The sequence below is a fragment of the Magnolia sinica genome, chromosome 8 (genome assembly GCF_029962835.1).
Source record: "Magnolia sinica isolate HGM2019 chromosome 8, MsV1, whole genome shotgun sequence".
Lineage (NCBI taxonomy): Eukaryota > Viridiplantae > Streptophyta > Magnoliopsida > Magnoliales > Magnoliaceae > Magnolia > Magnolia sinica.
Window position 1 is genome coordinate 77,019,469 of NC_080580.1, and position 19,114 is coordinate 77,038,582.

At 42.8% G+C, this 19,114-nt stretch overlaps 1 protein-coding gene across 1 annotated transcript; it reads right to left on the reverse strand.

The window, feature by feature from the left end:
• Positions 1–891: 891 nt before the first annotated feature.
• On the reverse strand, positions 892–4,692 carry LOC131254320 (GDSL esterase/lipase At2g24560-like). The gene is made up of 3 exons (XM_058255310.1): positions 4,075–4,692; positions 2,143–2,404; positions 892–1,644 (listed from the first exon to the last, which is right to left on the reverse strand). Exons 1-3 carry the CDS (start codon positions 4,690–4,692, stop codon positions 1,457–1,459), a joined length of 1,068 nt encoding a protein of 355 aa, XP_058111293.1. The 3' UTR covers positions 892–1,456.
• Positions 4,693–19,114: the final 14,422 nt, after the last annotated feature.

Here is a 19,114-nt window from a genome sequence, read left to right on the forward strand (position 1 = left end):
CTTAGTTTCGAACCAAGTCAAATCTAGCTTTTTCAAGCCGAGTCGAGCGAGCTAACTGAGCTAACTCGGTTCGTGGGTTATTGAAAGACCCGTCATTTCTTGTACAAGGGCTTCCCGAATCGGTAACATGGCAAACGTGTCGAAGATCTAGCCGTTCATCTTGATCCGATCATCAGGTGGACCAAATGATAAGTCGAAGACTGAATTTTTTACCTCTTTTGAAGTTGATGATAAGATCAATCTGGCTGCCAATGGGAGGGATTGGCCTTTCGGGCTTTCAGCCTGGGCTTCGCTGGAATCCAGGCCCACCTTACGAACAGCCCAGATCTTGCACAAAAAAGAGGGTGGCCGGCAAAGATCGTGCCCAATCGTCACAGTTCGGGTTTGGGTGGCCCATCATAAATCTAAGTAAAAACGTAGGAACCATCTGACCATCCACACGCATGCAAATGTACCGTGTGTAGACAATCCAAACCGTTCATATAGTCCAACCCACTATAGATGGAGATAACAAATGATGACAATGAAAAGATACTTCTTTAGTCGTCCAATTGATGGCCATCAAATGAACGGTTGAAATAAGAAAGATCAAAATATCAAGATTCAACAAATAAAATGCACGTTGAAGGGAGGCCAGGAAGATCCAACCCATCCAATATTTGCGTCCCATGATTCGGACGGTGTGAATTGAGGTGGACGACTAGATAATCATATTCTGCCATCAATCAAATACGGAGAACTATTTGATACTCAAGCATGGCATGCTACTTGATACACAGACACTAAAAATGTACACGTGGCACGTATTAACTCAAAATTGTACCGTCCATTAGAAGTGTCCTCCAATCCCAATGGTCAGATGATAAAAAAAGCGTTTGTTTTTTTTTTTTTTTTTTGGTCCATGATATTCATAAACAGTGGCCCATGTCTGCAATTTCTAAGTAATTAATCTATAAGTGCCTGCATATCAACCATCACCTTCTGCCTGAGTATTAAAGTTCTTCTCATCAAATAAACTCCTCAATCCAGGTTCCAGAGTACCTGTTGGTGAAATCCTGTCATCCGTCCATCTGGTAGGACTTATCTGGGGGCACCTGCATCCACGGTCAAAATGATTGCAACCGTGCAACTTATGTTGAACTTGACCCCCAGATTCTTGGATTAAAACGAACGGTTGAAAACAAACAGCCAACAAAGAAAAGAAAAAAACAAAAAATCGATGGTCAATGTTACTCCTTCAGTGGGACCATAGCCCATCTAGAGTAGTTCTCATCATATGAACGGCCCATCCAAAAAACTATCATTTCCATTAAACTTGTCAATTGCACTGCATATATCTCATAAAAAAGACTCTAGAAAAAGAAAATAGATGGGGTGTGTTCAATCAATAAATGGACGGTATAGATTAGCTTATCTTGTGCATACACTGATATCAGTAGAATTTCCTACAATGCCCTCAGTACAGCGCAGGAAGAAGCTCGAGTAGATATTTTGAAAGTACTTTGTAGGCTGCTTCCGTTGGGTGTACGGCGTCCCAAAATAAGAACTTAGAAGCATCCACACAAGGGGGAGTGAAGATGTTACAAAGTGGGCCCATTTCAAGAAAACCGGTCCCACAACATCCTTTGTTGGTGTCCACAAATCCTGCCCATCAAAATAAATAACCAAATAAATTAACGATCGAAGGTCCATGGAATTCGTTAGGGAAATTAACATTGTCCATTTCACCATCATTCCATGTTATAAAATATCCTTGTTGACCCATCTTGTACGTGTGGGCCCAATAGTTTGGAGATCCAGACCTTTGATCTTATGACACCAACCTAAGATGAAGGATGCTCCAAAACGCTTCTAGATCAAAAGATCCTACAAATTGAATTGTTGACATTTCACGAGGATGATTGCTTTATTTTTTTCTAATTGAACTACTGATCTAGGACACATCAGATAAACGGTCTGAATCACTAAACAATATCCTCATTTGTAGAGAGTGGTTCAATAAGGCACTGGATCACTGAACAATGGCCCCATTTGTAGAGAATGGTTCATTAAGGAACCACCCTCCAATGGTTCTAATTACTAGACCACTATTTAATCCTAACCCTTTAATCCCCCTAAGAAAATGAAAATGAAGAGAATTACCATATTTTTCGGGATGATTGACCATGTCGATCACCAAATCATAAATACCACCATAGATGAATCTGCTTCCAGATAGCGAAGACTGGATTTCGAGCAACATATTCTTGAGCTTAGCATTGTAGATGGTAGCGTCCGAGTTTTGTTCTTCAATGCACGCCCGTTGCAATGGGTTCTTAAATTTTGCAGTTATTTGAAATGGGAGGCAGCCGATTGGCGGAAGGCCCGCCACTATGAACTTTCTACCGCCGAGATGGTATAATTTCTATACATGATCATAGTAGAAAATGTGAAAATTGAAAGCATTTTGAAAGCAATTAGACATTTTTTTTTGTTTTAGTTAAAAGGGTGACGAATTTGGTGGTCTACAAGAACTATGGATAGAGCTATAGACGAACCCAGTTAGCTCAGTTAACTGGCTCGACTTGACTCGAAACTAGGTTGAGCCGAGTTAAGCTAATTTTTTTAGTTCGAAAAAAATTCCAGCCCAGTTTGAACTAAACTGAACTCGACTCAACTTGGCTCGAAACTTGACTCTAATTTGACTCAGTTCAAGTTGGATGGGTTCACTTAATATAAATATTTTGTGTGTGTGTGTATTAAAAATTATAAAACCTAAACTCAAACTCAAACTTGGCTTGAAAGATTGAGCTTAAGTTCGGCTCAAGCTGGCCCGAGTTGCTGACCGAGTCGAGTCAAGCTGCCCAGTCAAGCTCGATGACTGAGCTAAGCTGAACTCAAGCTAGGGCAGTCTGTTAGCCACTCAGTTCGATTCGTGTACAGCTCTAACTACAGCTCTCAGACTCAATGAGTCTGATGCAACTCGCCAGAGTCAACTTGCTAAGTCATGGGATTCAGCCTTGACTTGGGTGAGATGCAACTTGACTCAGGGCTAACCCAGTTGGGTCGAATTTAGAGCCTTTTTATCATTGATTGAAGATGTGAGCTCAGACAAAAAGTTGATGGGCCATAATGATTTTGGATGGCCTTCTGTTAGAATTAACAGTGGGGATTGGCTGAAGATGTAGGCCGCACACAAAAGTGATGGGCCATGATTTGTTGCGGGTCCACTGTTTAAACAGGCCTAATGAAGTAGGGGAGCGGATTAGGTGAGATCCAGGATCCACCGAGGTGGGTGGGACCCTGACTGTAGGGCTCACATCGATGTATGTGTATTAAATTCACACCTTCCAACCATTTTGAAAGCTCATTTTACAGCATGATGCCAAAAATGAAGCTAGGTGGACCACAACGCAGGAAACAGTCACGATTGAATCCCCACCATTAAAAACTTCCTACAATCCAGCGGAATGTTTATTTAACATCTAACCTGTTGGTAAGGTCATGATTTTTTTGTGGGTCTGTATTTAAACAGGCCCAATGAAGTAGGGGAGCGGATTAGGTGAGACCCCGGATCCACCGAGGTGGGTGGGACCCTGACTGTGGGGCTCAAGTAGACCACACAAAAGGAAACGGAGATTGAACGACTACCGCTGAAAACCTCTTTGGGCCACAGAAGTTTTCGATCAAGCTAATATTTATGTTAGCCTTTCATCCAGGGCTATATGACCCTATGAACAGGTCGGATGGCAAAAAAACATCACGGCCAGTGATAGGAAGGTTTCAACAGTGGAGGTCATTGTCACCTCTGCTTCTTGTGATGTGGTACACTCGAGCCTTGGATCTGCCTCCTTTCAGGGCTAATGCCCTAAAATGATCTGTCAAAATTGATAGATAGCTTGGATAAAACACATATAGCGGTGAGCCCCAAAGAATCCCTACCAGGACCATCTGTCTATATATAGCCAAGTCCTGGTGGGGATTGTACCCAATCCGTGTAGCGGATTAGTCTATCATTGAAACCAATCCGTTTATGATGGGCCCACCTAATAAACGATTAGATCTTAGAGAGAGAGATAGAGAGAGAAATATAACCATGAGTAGATTACGTAGCCTTTGCTGTAGAAAATCTTGGTACCCAGTAATGTTGTGGAACTGCAATCTCCTTGAACGAATATCATACCAGTTGAATATAAAGTCATTAGTTCCTGCACTAATTAAGATGAGTGCATTGCTAATGGTCTTATTAGCCTCTTCATCACCTACGATCGACTTAAGCCTATTTTTATAGTTGTTAAACATCAACGGTTGCCGCGACACTGGTATCACGCCTGACGCCATCGTGGTGAGGTCATCGATACCAGACCCCGCCGACGCGAAGCTCACGCCAGTCTTAATCTCATCGTCTGATAACTGTCTATTCAAGAACGGCGGTAACGATTCCTTGATGCCCAGCTCGGACACCAACATATCAGGCACTAGCCGTCCATCCGAAAAGCGACCCGTGGCCACATGATCGAGGTAATCCACACCGTACGGAGAATGATTGGCCTTAAACAATGTACCAATGTAGTTGTTGTTGCCGGTGTCGACCGTTGAATCGCCGAAGATCAAAACAGCGGGGAACTTCGGCGGCGAAGTATCAAGGCCGTGGCATGCGACGACGGTAATGCACACATATGAGAGGAGGATGGAGAAGAGTATTCTGGCCATTATTATTATATGGGTATTTGGGGGCTGGTATGGACTTATATTTATAGTGTTTGCATGCAGTGTATAACCTGCGTAAGTGTATGGACTTATATTTACAGCGTTTGTATGCAGTGTGTAACGTACGTGTTTAATTGCTAGAACAGATACTCTCGCTACCGTTACACCACCGTTTTGGTAACCTTAGGGACTCAACACGTGTGGCTATCTACATGGTTAGAATGGTTGGGACATTGTGGATAGAGCATATCTGTAATTTGACACTGATCAGACAATCATAGCCGTCCAATTAATGGCTGTCAAACAGATGGTTGAAAGAAAAATAGCCAGTGATCCCAATTCTAAGGGAGAAATCTGACTGTCAGTAGCTTGTTATCAGTATATTTCTTATGCTACTCCATGTGTGGTGATTTGGATGGTCTGGATTGTCTTCAACGATGGCAAGCATGAGATGACGAAGCACTAATAATGGTGGTAAACTCGTATAGGAATCTGCAAAGCGTAAATAAGCAACGTGTCTGACGCGGATTTCCTGCGAAAGCCTTCCGGAGGAAGTTCCTGCGCAAGGATGCTGGTTGGGGCCTACTTCAAAGTAGGTGAGAAATCCACCCCGTCCATACGTTTTTAGAGATTATTTTATGAAATGTGAACAAAAATTATGTGTATCCAACACTCAAGTGGGCCACACGAGAGGATAGAGTGGTAATTCAGTGAGCACCGTTGAAGCATTCTTATGGACATAAAAATTTTGTATCAAGCTATATTTTTGATGTTTACACTTCATCCCATTGGGAATGACCTTATAAACAGTTTGGATAGCATATAAACATCAAGTTGGAGCCCATAAAGGTTTCAATGGTAGGAATTTCTTTCCCCAATTTCTCCTCTCGTGTGACCACTTGAGTTTTTTATCCACCTCACTTTTTTGTCGCACATCCTAAAATCATCTCGAAAAACTGATGGACGGAATGGATTTCTCACATATATTGCAGTTGACTCCACCCAGCATCCTTGTGCAGGAACTTCCTTCCTGCGAAAGGCTTTCGCAGAATCCGCGTCCCAACACGACGAGATTTACTACAATACGTCGTCGGTACGTATTTCCTGCCAAAGCAGCCGTCCGAACGTATTTCCTACCAAAGCAGCAGCCTTCCCGCCTTCCTGCGCTGGAAAACCAGGTGGGGTCCACCGAAATGTTTGTGAGAAATCTACCCCGTCCATTCATTACCAAAGTTACACAGGATCCAGCACTCAAGTGGGCGCACTAAAGGAAAAGGTAGGTAGGGAAATTCTTACCGTTGAAATGGGTCTACAGTTATGTTTAAATTCCATCCATGCCGTTCATAACGTCATTACTACGGGGATGAACTGAAAAAACAAACATTACCCTTATTCAAAACTTCTATGGCCTCACGAATATTTCAACTGCGTACGTTTAATCGTCATGTTTTCGGCCCACTTGATTATTGGATCCAGCTTATTTTTGGTCCCATCTACTAAAATCAGCTCACAAAACGGATGGGCAAGGTGTATTTCTCACAAACATCTAGGGCCCACCTAGTTTCCAGCGCCGAAGGAACTACGGCTTTCCCGGCAACACGACCAGATTTACTATAATACGCTGCGTCCTTCCCCGCCCGTCTCAGCTGGAAGCGGATTGCCTAGTGAGTAACTCAGTACGCTCTGTGGGGTCCATCATGATTTATATATTTTATCCACTCCTTCCATCCATTTTATCGGATGATTTTAGAACATGAGCCAAAAAAATATATATATATCTAAGGCTCAAATGGACCACACCATGGGAAACAGTGTGAATTGAAAATCTACCGTTGAAAACAACTCGAGGGCTACAGAAGTTTTGGATCAAGGTTATATTTGTGTTTTCTCTTTCATCCATTTTTTCGTGATCTTATGAACAGTTTGGATGACAAATAAAAACCACCGTGGGGCAGAAACGTTTCAACGGTGGAAATCATTATTCCCACTGTTTCCTGTGGTATGGTTGACTTCAGCTTTGGATATGGTTCAATTTTGGTCTCAACTCCTTAAATGATCTGAGAAAACGGATGGACGGCGTGGATAAACCACATACATTCATAGTGGGCCCAACAGAGTTTACTCAATCCGATTTCGTCTCAACAGGGAACGGGCAGGGGCTCCGAGTCACGGGTTTTATCCAAACCGTTCATCCATTTCTACGTGGAATTTTATGGAATAGGACCAACGTTCAGGAAGATCCAAGTCTCAATTGGGCCACACCACAGGAAGCAGCGATGATAAGGTTGTTTACCGTTGAAACTCTCCTAGTGCCCACTGTTATACTTACTTGCCATCGAAACTATTCATATGTTACATAGACTTCGATGAAGGGAAAACACAAATATCAGCTCTATCCATGACTTCCGTTGCCCCCGGGAAGTTTTGGACTGTAAAAGTTTAATTCTCACTGTGTGGTCCACCGGTATCTTGAATATAAAATAATACGGAAAATGGATGAACAGCGTCGATAAAACCCATACATCATGGTGGCCGCTCGGAGCCAATGCCCGTTCCCGGCTGGAGACGGGCATAAGTAGGACGCAATCCGCGTCCTGGAATATTTCAGATTGAAATATTTTAATCCTCAAGACGGTCTGTACGAGAAGAAAAGATTGAAGGATCGCAAGGTTGAAATATTTCAACGGCTGATCTTATGGCTTGGATCAGCAAAAGATATTAAGATCGTACGGGAATTTTGATCATGCTGGCATTATTGTATGGTCAAATTCTCAAAAGAGGTTCCACCTTCCAAATATTTCAAGGGTGGCCTTTTAACATGACAACCACGACCCATTACAACCACGACCCATTACAACTACGACTCATATAATATTACAACTTCAACCGATGACAACCACGACCTATATAACATAACGATCATGACCCATATAACGTAACAACCTCGACCCTTACCACATTATAATCACGACCCATATAATATGACAACCATGACCCATACCTATAGAATATGGTAAGGGTCATGGTTAGAGGTGGGCAAAATGGACCCGATCCGGTGGATCCGACCCGATTAGGCCCGATCCGACCCGTTCCGAACCGAACCGATGGCCTGGATCGGTGCGAATCGAGTGTGTCCATCCAGATCCAATTGTTTTTCAGGTCAGGTTCGGACAATGGTCTATCTGGACAGATCCAATCCGAAAGAATCCGGACCGATCTGATCCGAAGCTGGCCTATACAGAGAAATCCATCATATGCCTCATCGCTTTGGTTGAACATGGGTAGGGGCATCTCGGAAGCGGGTATGGAAAGAAGGCATGGGAAATGTACAAGCGTGTCTTTAAGGATTTTGAAGTTGGCAAAGGTAAGGCGGTGAAGGATGGGAAAATGGATGAAGAAGGCAAGGACAGAAACGCCGGAGGTGAAGAAAAAGTAGGCAGGGAAATATACAAAAACGCCGGAGGTGATCAAGAAGCAGGTGAAGAAGAAGATGTAGATAGCGGTAGGGAAAGCGGATTGGTTGGTGTACCTCACACCAGCTATACAACTGCTGTAAGTACGTGTTGGGCAAAGACGAGCACTGACGCTCCTCGAGCTCCGTGTTATACGAACTGTTCCAGATGGGAACGGATTGGCTACTCCCCCTACCACCACCAATCGCTAGTGGTCAGTGCTCTATGGGCCCCACCATGTTGTATGTGTTTCATCTACGCTGTCCATATATTTTCCTAGACCATTTTATGCTATGAAAACAAAAATGAGGTATATCCCAATCTTAAGTGGATCACATTACAGGAAACATGTGTTGAATGAACGTCAACTATTAAAATCCTTTTGGGGGCCAAAAAAGTTTTGGATCAAGCTGATCTTTGTTTTTCCCTTCATCTACGTCTGTATCACCTAATCAATAGATTGGATGTCAAATAAACAGTACAGTGGGGCCTTAGGAGGATTTTAATGGTGGATATCTAATCATTGTTGTTTTCCCATGGTGTGGTCCACCTGAGACTATCTAATTTTTGGTATCAAGAACTAAAATGATCTGTTAAAATGGATGAATGGCATGGATGAAACACATAAATCATAGTGGACCCCACAGAGCACCTGGTAGGGAGAGTAGCCAATCCGTGACGTTGCCTATCCTTTGAGCAGTACCATTGATGTGCCCAGAATCATCTACAAGATTATAAAACCTCTTGCACCCACTGTGTGAAACACCCTAGCTCGGTGGGTCCCACCATGATGTATATGTCAAATCGACTCCATTAATTAGGTGAGGTCCCGTATTTTCATTGTATGCACAAAAGATCAAGCCTGTAAAAATCTCAAGTGGGCCACACAGATGGAAAGATACATACCATGGTAACCCCCAAGTGTGGCCCACCTACATTTTGGATCAGGATGACTTTTGAATTCTCTCTTTGGTCACCTGATGAACGGGTTTGATGAAAGATACGCACCATGTGACCCCACACACAAACCTATGGTTGGCATCCCATCACATTGTTACCTGTCGTATGGCCCACCTAAGTTAATGATCTGGCTGTTTTTTGGCTGCAGAACTTAGCATCGAGGAGATTGTCTGATGGACAGAGTGGATTCCACAAAAACAACATGGTGGCCCACATACAGCTCGGGTGTTTTACGCACCGAAGAGAACAGGTGTTGGACTGGAATTATGAGGTATTAGCCTCGTGGCGCCACACAGCCAACATGAATGACTAGAGCCATCAATGGCTGAGATGAAAACCTGACAAGCATTAACTCAGGGGAGCGTGGTACGCATGCATCTCAAGGTTGTGCCGGAGATCAAAGTTACAACCAATCAGGGCCCCACCATGATGTATGTTTTGTATCCACGCCGTCCATCCATCTGGAGAGATCATTTTAGGGTAATACCCAAAGAATGAATCACATCCAAAGTTCCAGTGGACCCCACCACAGAAAATAGTGGGGAGAGTGACACCACCGTTAAAAACTTTTAAAGGCCAAAAAAGTTTTGGATCAAGGTGATATTTGCGTTTTCCTTTCTTCAATGTCTTCTTTAACTTTTAGGGCATCTTTGGGCAGTGGGATTAGAAGGGATTAGGTGGGATGGATGTCTTTGCAGAGACTAGGGTGGAAGCCCAAAGGTAGTGAGATTTTAAGGTTGGAGAATTCTCTATTTTGGGTTCTGTTTTTCATTTTCCTTTTTTGATTTCTGATAAACTTTTCAAATGGGTGTTTGATTTTCACTCTTCTGGGCAGCTTAGATGGGAAAGAAATGTTGGAGATGCTTCAAGGAAAGAGGCTCGTCTTCGTTGGCGACTCCTTGAATAGGAAGATGTGGGAATCACTTGCTTGCATCTTGAGGGAATCTCTGGAAAATAAGAGCAGAGTCTTCGAGATTTCAGGGAGGCATGAATATAAGGCATGAATTTAGGACTGAAGGTTTCTACGCCTTCAAATTCGAAGTATGTTTCAAAGAAAACTTATATTGGTCTTTATCTTGATTCCTCTATGTTTCTACCTATTTCTCTGGGCGTCGGATACTGTCAACCATGTTCTTGTGATCTGGGTTTATTTTCTAAATATGTACCCCGTTTGATCAGATCCGAACTTTGCCCAATCCGATCCGACTCGGTTTTCTTGACCGAGTCGAACTCGGATCGGTTCAGGTCAACAGGGGTGCGGATCGGTCTGAGTTAGATGACCCGGATTCAATTCCGGATCGGTCTGAATTCGGGTTGGGTCATGTAGAATCCGGGCCAAGTCGAGTTAGACCCAATCCGATCCGACTCGGTCCGATGCCTAGCTCTAGTCATGGTTATAATATAGTAAGAGTCGTGGTTGTCATGTTAATGTAATTAATAACTTGATTATTTTTAAATAGTTGGAGTCGAGGCCCACAATGGGGCGATTCGTTTCGTCCACCTTTTCGGCCAGCTCACCGTGGACCCAAAAAATCCTGACTTAAGTACTGTCCACTTCTAACAAACATCACAGTGAGCCTGGAAAGTTTCAACAGTGGGTGTCATTGTCAGAATTATTTTCTATTATGTGGCTCACACGAGCTCTGGATCAGGCTGATATCTGGGCCCTAGCCCTAAAATGACATAGAAAAAAGAATGGGCGGCATGGATTATACACATACATCAATGTGGGCCCCACGAGTTGGGCCTTGCCCATGCCCAAAAAAGCTTCCGTCCACATCACTTTCTCAGCATTAAATACGACGTAACTTCTTATTCACTAAAAAACCATATAACTACTGAACCAAGAACAATGGGAATTTGGTATAAAAAACTTCTTAAGACATGTTAGAAGGCTACCCTCGAAATATTTGGAAGGTCGAACCTCTTTCGAGAATTTGACCATACAATACGGTCAAAATCTCGATCACATGGCTAAAGTTCCAACATTATCATTTTTTTTTTTAAAAACTTTTGTAGAAAATGAAATCATCTTTGGACATGATTATTCTTTTTTAGTAAAATAGCTCACCAACCCATCATATTGTATATGTTAAATCCACTCCATTCATCTAGTACACTCCTCGATGCTAACCCTGAAGAAAATAAATCAGCCAAATCCAAAATATAGGTGGGACATGCCACAGTGAACGGTGGGGATGGGATGTCAATCATATGTTTGTGTGGACCACCATGGTGTGTATATTTCATCAAACCCGTTCATCAAGTTTTACTCACCAGGATGAATGGAAGATACTGAACAAGCTGGATCCAAAACTCAAGCAGGAGACAACGCAAGAACTTATAGGTTTTAGGCATAGTTTTACATTTTTTTCCACTAACGTGGTCCACATGAGATTAGTATGATCTTTTGCGTTTATCATGATCGTAAGGTTTTAGACCAGATATACGGAATGGATTTTACCTATCAATATGGTGAGCCCAAAGGTCTTAGAAGCTTTTGATTCGGCGTAAAAATAGGTCTTGCTCACAAGGAACTAGAGTTGTACATCCAGCCGAGTCCAACCGAACTGTGCCAAGCTCCTAACTTAGCTTGAGCTAGCTCAGATCAGCCTTCGAGCTCAACACGCTAGCTTGCTCTACCTAATGACTCGAGTTGAGTCGAGTCGAGCTTGGATCAAGTCAAGGATAGTGAACTGCTCTAGTCGAGACGAGTCAAGTCAAGCTATCTTTAGTAATAGTTAAAAGCGTAATCCATTCAACACCATTAATATTTTAGAAACATATTTTTTAAAAATATAACAAATGTTAAATTAGTAATTTAAAAGTGCAATCCATTCAACACCACTAATAATAATAATAATAATATATGAATAATTAGCATACTTCAACCGGATGGAGGTGCAGTCTCGCCTATACTCTTGATCTCATCCTCAGCATCAAAAGTGATGGGGATGGATTATGTATGTATGTATGTATGGAGAGAGTCGAGTCGAGGTCTGAGTCAAGTTTCGAGCTTCGAGCTTAGCCAAGTTGAGCTACTTGTTGATCGACCTCAGCTTGTTTTTTAATGAGCCAAGTCAAAAAGGCCTCGGCCCATCCCGAATCCCTCTTTCGAGTGGAGGCGATTCGAGCTAAAATAAGTCAAGCTAAGTGAGCTAGCTAAGATTGTGTACAACTCTACAGGGAACATTGTTGGATTTGTCGGGACAATATCCATTCAATTTGACTTACACTCCCATCGAAGGTTCTCGCAAGAGACTTTAATTGGTTTTCCATGGGCTTAACCTACAACCACAGTCCTAATCCAAAGACCTATGTTTACTCCCGTCGGAGGCTCTCACAGAGACTAACAAGTACACACGTGTCCGGTGGCCTACGCAAGGACTTGATTTAAGCCCTACCCTACACAAGGACTTGATTTAAGCATACACAAGAGCCAAGGTCCTACACAAGAACCTAGGATTTAGACCCTACACAAGAACCTAGGATTTATGCCCTACATAAGAGCCAAGGTCCTACACAAGAAACTAGGATTTAAGCTCAACACAAGATCCAAGGTCCTACACAAGAACCTGGTCGAGTTTGGGTCACAAACTCTTACCATCAATCATACACAATGAAAGAGAGTATATAGACTCTTACGCTTAACAACTTACTTGTTGGATTGAGTCCCTTTTATAGCGTCGTCTCCGGTTACTTGATCGATGCTCTCTCATGCCTCAATCAACACCCTTTTGCTCCCTCGATAATGATATTGATGCTTCGCCAAGGTTTCAGCTCCAAGATCAAACACATTTCATGTAGTGCTCTTTTGAGGTAACCAAGGTAATAGGAGGATGGTTAAATCTTCTACAACTAACGAAAAGTTGTAATTCCTAGGGGATTCACCTAGATAGGTCTTCTAGAGAATTTAGACAATGGTATGCCTATAGAGGTTGAGTCTAATTTTTAGAAAATGGTAGAGTTCAAACTCATCTTCAAGGTGGAGGTTGGAATCCTTATTAGAGTGTTAATCTCAAGGAAAATGTAAGACCCGTATCCTAGTCTGTCCTGTTTCGTCGAATCCCGCGATCCTTCCTGTCAAATTTCAACAACCTGTGACGTATAATCGACGTTGCGATCGACCCTAAGCCTTATGCTGTAGATTTGAGTCAGCTTAAATCAAGACTTGTACCATTGCGACCGCACCGTCGCCGCGATTCCGACGCCGCGTCTCTCGCACCGATCCGATACCCTGGCAGGAAGATGTGAGCCGGCGTTTATTTCGAAGAAAATGCCGCGCGTTTGCAATCCCAAGAGAATCTCTACAATATGTCAAATCAATCCCATCAATCAATCCCATCCATCACCTCATGTCAAGTACAAGCAACCCATGCTTTCTCTCTCCAAAGTCAACCCTTTCTCACCCTCTCTCTTACACACCCATGCTAGTCAAGTACACATCACCTCACCCATCACTCACATCCATCACTCTCTCTCTTTACATCCCATCTCTCCCTCTCTCTCTCTCTCATTTCTCAACTCTATCCCAAGCAACAAGAGAGCTCACGTCCAAGCTCTCTTCCATGTGAGAGAGTGCATGTGTGTGGCCCACTTTCCCATCCCAAATCCTCCATCCTAGCCTTTCACTTCTCATCTTCCACCATCAAAGTGAAGCTTAAGGAGACCGGCATTTCAACGGACCGAGAAGATCGACTGGTGGGTGCTTCTATAGGCTAGATTTTCATGTTCTTATGATGGGCCAAGTGAGGCCTACCGATCAATGGTATGGATCTCACTTTGGACCCTTGATGTGGCTAATGGCCCACCTTGATGCTTAAGATCATTCCATGATGGGGCCATTCTCCATGGACCCCATCATGATGTTTATTTTCTTGCATGAATATGGTCATCTAGACCTTCTAGTTTGGTGGAGAAAGGATCTCCACCGTTGATTTTCAATTTGGTGGGCCCATATGCAATGGGACCCACTTGATGTATGATTAGATGCTTGAAACGGAGGGCCCATAGTGTCGGGGTCCCTCCATCACACGTGTATATCTCTCTCTCTCTCTCCCTCCCTTTCTTTTATTCTTCTTTTCTTGTGATGTTGGTGTGATTGTGTGGCCCGCCCGAATAGACCCCACCATAAGGCTTGTATTTTATCCTAAACCATCTATAGGTGGGACCCACCTTATATGTATTATATCCACAACACTCATCATATGGTGGCCCACCTTATACGTGTGAAAGGCCCGGACCGTCCAGCGTCCAGGGACGCTGGACGTCCATGTGAAAACACAAATATAAGCTTGGTTCACAAGCTTCTTGGTGGCCAACTCATATAGGCCTCATCTTGATGTATGCTTCAAATCCAAGCCGTCCATCTCATTTTTCAGATTATTTTAGGCGTTGAGCCGAAAAATGGGACTGATCTAACTTTCTAGCAGGCCACACCCTTGAAAATAGTAATTTCCACCGTTGAAACTCACCTTAATTTTTCTACATGCCCAAAAATGCCCAATATTGGGCTTGATGGATTTGTTATACATGGTAGAATTCATCGGCGGACCCGGATTCAGCAGATGTGGGCCCTACCTCTGAAAAACCACAAAATCTAGGGTTTTCAAAGAAAAAAATATATATATATCAAACAGCAGCATTGCTGCTGCTGGTGGTGTCAGACGCTGACACCGCGCCAGGCGGGCGAGCGGATAGCAGGGTCCCACGGCTCCAGCCGTGGGCCCCACCTTGATGTTTATATGTCATCTAAGCAGTTCATATGGTGGGCCCTTAGGGAAGCGGACCTCCCTCCAAATTTCAGCCTCATCCAAGACCCAGATGGCCCACATCATGGGAAACATTGGGATTGAACGTCTGCCTTTGAAAACATTTTCTGGGCCATGAAAGCTTTGGATCAATCTGAAATTTGTTTTACCCTTCAATCCAGGTCTGCGTGATCTTCTCAACAGGTTAGATGGAAAGCAAATGTTATGGTGGGCCCCACGTGGGACCCACAGTGATGTATGTAGTTTATTCACACCGTATTGACGGTGGAACCCACCCTGTGTATGTGTTATCTCCACGCCGTCCACGCCCGTGGCAGTGGACGGTGAACTCCACCATAATTTTTGTGTTTGTCCACACTGTCCACTGTCTGGACAGTGGACCCCACCATGATGCTTGTGTTGCATCCCCAATCTGTCAATCCATTTTGCAAGCTCATTTTAAGGCATGAGCTAAAGAATGAGTCAGATATGTGGGTCAAGTGGGTCCTACCACTATTATTTGAAGTGAGGATCGGTTGATCCTTTGGCGGCATGATTTATATATATATATATATATATATATATATATATATATGTATGTATGTATGTATGTATGTATTTGTGGCCATTTTTAAGGCCCACCTTGGCATTTATAAGGCCCGTGTTATGAGGCCCATTTGATCTACATATGGGGCCCAATTGGTGTGGTCCATTTGAGATACATAAAGCCCATGTGATTAGGCCCATTCTATTATATTCTAAGGCACATGGGTTATAGCCCATTGCAATGTACATAAGGCCCGTTGGTAAGGCCCATTAATGTGGCTCATTTGATGAATGTAAGGCCCATGTGATACGGCCCATTTGATGTACATAAGGCCCATGGATCGAGGCCCAACGGGTTGTCCTTAGGGTCCATTGCAATGCGTGATTTCTCCATGGTTTGTGGCAAGCTATGCCTTGGGAGCAATGTTGGTTTGACGTCCACATTGCAAGTATAATGTTGGTTAAATGTCCGCATTACGACTCTCCCTAGGGCCCATTGATAGGCCGTACTTGTGGTGTGTAGGCCTTCTAGGCCCATCTGTATTGTAGGGATAATTCATCACTTTATAACATGCTTAGTATAGCTCCATGATACATGCCCATACGCATCATATGTATGCTTGATATGAGGAATGTTTGATCATAGCATAAGCCGTTGGGCTGTGACATTTACGGGACTCCTTATGAGACGGAGTGCCCCCACATAAGTGCGTGATACGCACAGGATTACTGCATGATTTGACGATGTGACTCATGCATTCCGCATATGTGTGACTTGATCACTACATGCCCTAGCAACATCAGGGCCTTGGCCTCCACAGGCACATCGTGGATGGTCGTATCGGATACCGAAAATATTGGCTCTAGCATTGTGGGCACTTAGGATGTCCTTGGGTGAAAGTCCCAGAACCTTTTTGGTACCAGGAGATGCTCCAACTTCTAGACCGAGTGGATACATGAGCGCCCGAGTGCCGAATACCAGTAGGCTGCGTCTCCCACTGTGTCGTGGTCGGTTGGAAGGGGGTGTGGCCTTATCCGCCCGAGTGAGGGGGCTATAAGCTAGGCTGAGTTTGACCAGCTCGTAAATGAGTCCGCTATCGACGAGCCGGATAGGTATTGGCAGACTACTGGTTAGGCGGATAGTGAGGTCTATTCCACTTGCTCGACTGTGCAGCTAGGGAGGAGGCAGTCTGTGTGGAGTGTATTAGACCCCGGTGATATCCAGAGAGGAACTGTACTGATATGTGTACTTGATGAGGACTGACATGCTTGCTTCGCATCTCGCATATGACATTTGGCTATATAGGCCTCGCATCGCATGGCCTTGGTATGGCCGATAGCATTCATGTCTTGCATCATATAGCCTTGGTACAGCTGATAGCATTCATGGACTTATCGCATATTTCCGCATTACTCTGATACTATACACTTGGCGCTGGCCTTGCACACACACTTACACCACCCTCTAAGCTTTTGTAAGCTTATGCACGACCGTTGCGTGCAGGTAGTGTTGGACAGCAACAGCGCTGAGGCAGGAGTGCACATCAGTTTATTTTGAAGCTTTTGATCACCCTGTATTTCCCTTTCCGCATTGTACTTAAAGTTTTTGATTTAGTGGATATGTGGTGATATTGTTTTGTGACTTGGTTATGCTTGTAGTTATGCTCCATTATAAAAAAAATTCATACTGAAAATCCTCCTTGTAGGATCCCAGGATCGGAATCTGGTATGTGAGTGCCGGAATCCGAGAATGGGGCACTACGGAGGCTGTCGATACCGGATTCGGCGATCGGAAATTTTGTAAGCCCGTTTTTCGAGTTTGGGGCGTGACAGAAAATGACTTAAAACTCTTTGGTTTAGAGGTATGGGATGAGGAATATGATCATGGAATCACCTAAGCTTCTATTGCACTAAAAACACATACGAACGCTTAAGAACCGAATGCCTTTTATAAGAATTTCAAGTTCCAATGGTTAGATAACGGATCTGTTGATACCATCGAAAGGTCTTCAATGCCATCGAATGATACCTCAATGCCATCAAGAAAATCAGATAATATGATATATTTCTTATTGGGCAAATCTTAGTTACCTTTCGATGCTATCGAGTGGTCTTTAATGTCATCGAAGGAGACCTCGATACCATTGAGAAAATCAGATTAAATGATCAATTATTGGTGGACATATCTGACTTCATCTTCAATATCATCAAGCGGTCTTTGATGTCATCGAAGGAGACCTCGATATCATCAAGAAAATCAAATAAAATGATAAATTATTATCGGACATATTTGACTTTCCTTCGATGCCATCGGAGACCCATCGAGGTCTGCTCAATGGAATCGAGTATCACTCGAAAACTGTTATTGTTTATGTATGTTTTCACAACAGTTTCACACCTCTTCTAGCCTTACTTATCATGTTTTAATTAGGTTCTTAGAGCTAAAGGATGATTAATAAGGTTTACTTATTAAGCCAAGATCATCTAGTGGTTCAAGGGTTATCTCGGGTCAAGGGTTTGGGTCACTAAGGCACCTCATTTACCTGTTTTTTACTCCTTGATGCTCTTGTAGTCTTGTGCCTCGGTCTTCAGCTTCAAAAGGCTCAACCGACTACATGACATAAGGACTCACATGATTGACAAATAAGATGCACAAATCAATGTACTAATAATCTCCCCCTTTATCAATTACATGATAAAAATCTAACCTAGACCATGTCATGGTCAATACCAATGATATGCCAAAACAACTTAAAATATTATATGTCAAATATAAATGATTTACAACTCAATACACTAAGACATGTAACATTTGCATTGCTCCCCCTTAACTTATCAATTCCTGCAACAACAAACAAAGCCTGCAAGATAGAATTTCTTGTTTTGGTGGGAGTTGATCTTTCTCCCCTTTTTGTCAGTATTTGAGAAAGAGTAAGTTCCAACAAATATACTAATAAAAACATAATATGGAACCACTTTCTAAGTCATAGATTCACCAATTATAGGGCACATGCTAACAAGGATTAAATGGTGCATATTATCATTAAAAACATGGAGTATTCTAGTTATGGTCATTCAAAAGAATATATCAATAAGAATGAGAATGACTAGTGATGGTCTAAGTTAAAAAATGTGATATTTAAAATTCAACAACTTTAAAGCTTAAACTATCAATGCAAATGAGGTTTAATTCTTAGATTTACCAATTAAGCACAATATGAGGCTTAATCCTCTGATTTACCAATATGCTCAATATAAGGATGAATCCTTTGATTTAACTATAGACTTACTATAAAGGCTGAAATCCTCATATTTTTTAATTAGGCTAATAAATAAAGCTGAAATCCTCAGGTTTATTAATTGAGCTTAAAGATGAGGCTTGATCCTCTGATTTAACTATTCAAGCCAAATGCACCTTCTAAGATTACCTTCTTGAGATGTTATGGTCTCCCAAATCTCTAGGGAGGGATGCCGTGGTGTGAACCGATAAATGTAACATCCTGAAAAAATCCGTACTAAAACCTCATTATGTCCAAGAGAGGAACCATTCAAGGACCATGCTAGTCGAACTAAAATGGTTAATTGTGTTAAGTTTGGTGAAATTTAGGATGATTAGGGTCGGATAACCACATCCGTCAATCAAACGTAGCTAACCCTGACATTGACCGAGACCCGAGAGAAACTTTGAGGATTTACTCCTCCTGCAAATGCCTTGAT

Coding starts and splice junctions, on each gene's coding strand:
- LOC131254320 (XM_058255310.1), bottom strand. CDS start 4,692: ATGGCCAGAATACTCTTCTCCATCCTCCTCTCATATGTGTGCATTACC. Junction 2,405..4,074: donor GGCTACGTAATCTACTCATG/GTTATATTTCTC, acceptor GATCATGTATAG/AAATTATACCATCTCGGCGG. Junction 1,645..2,142: donor CAATCATCCCGAAAAATATG/GTAATTCTCTTC, acceptor TTTGATGGGCAG/GATTTGTGGACACCAACAAA.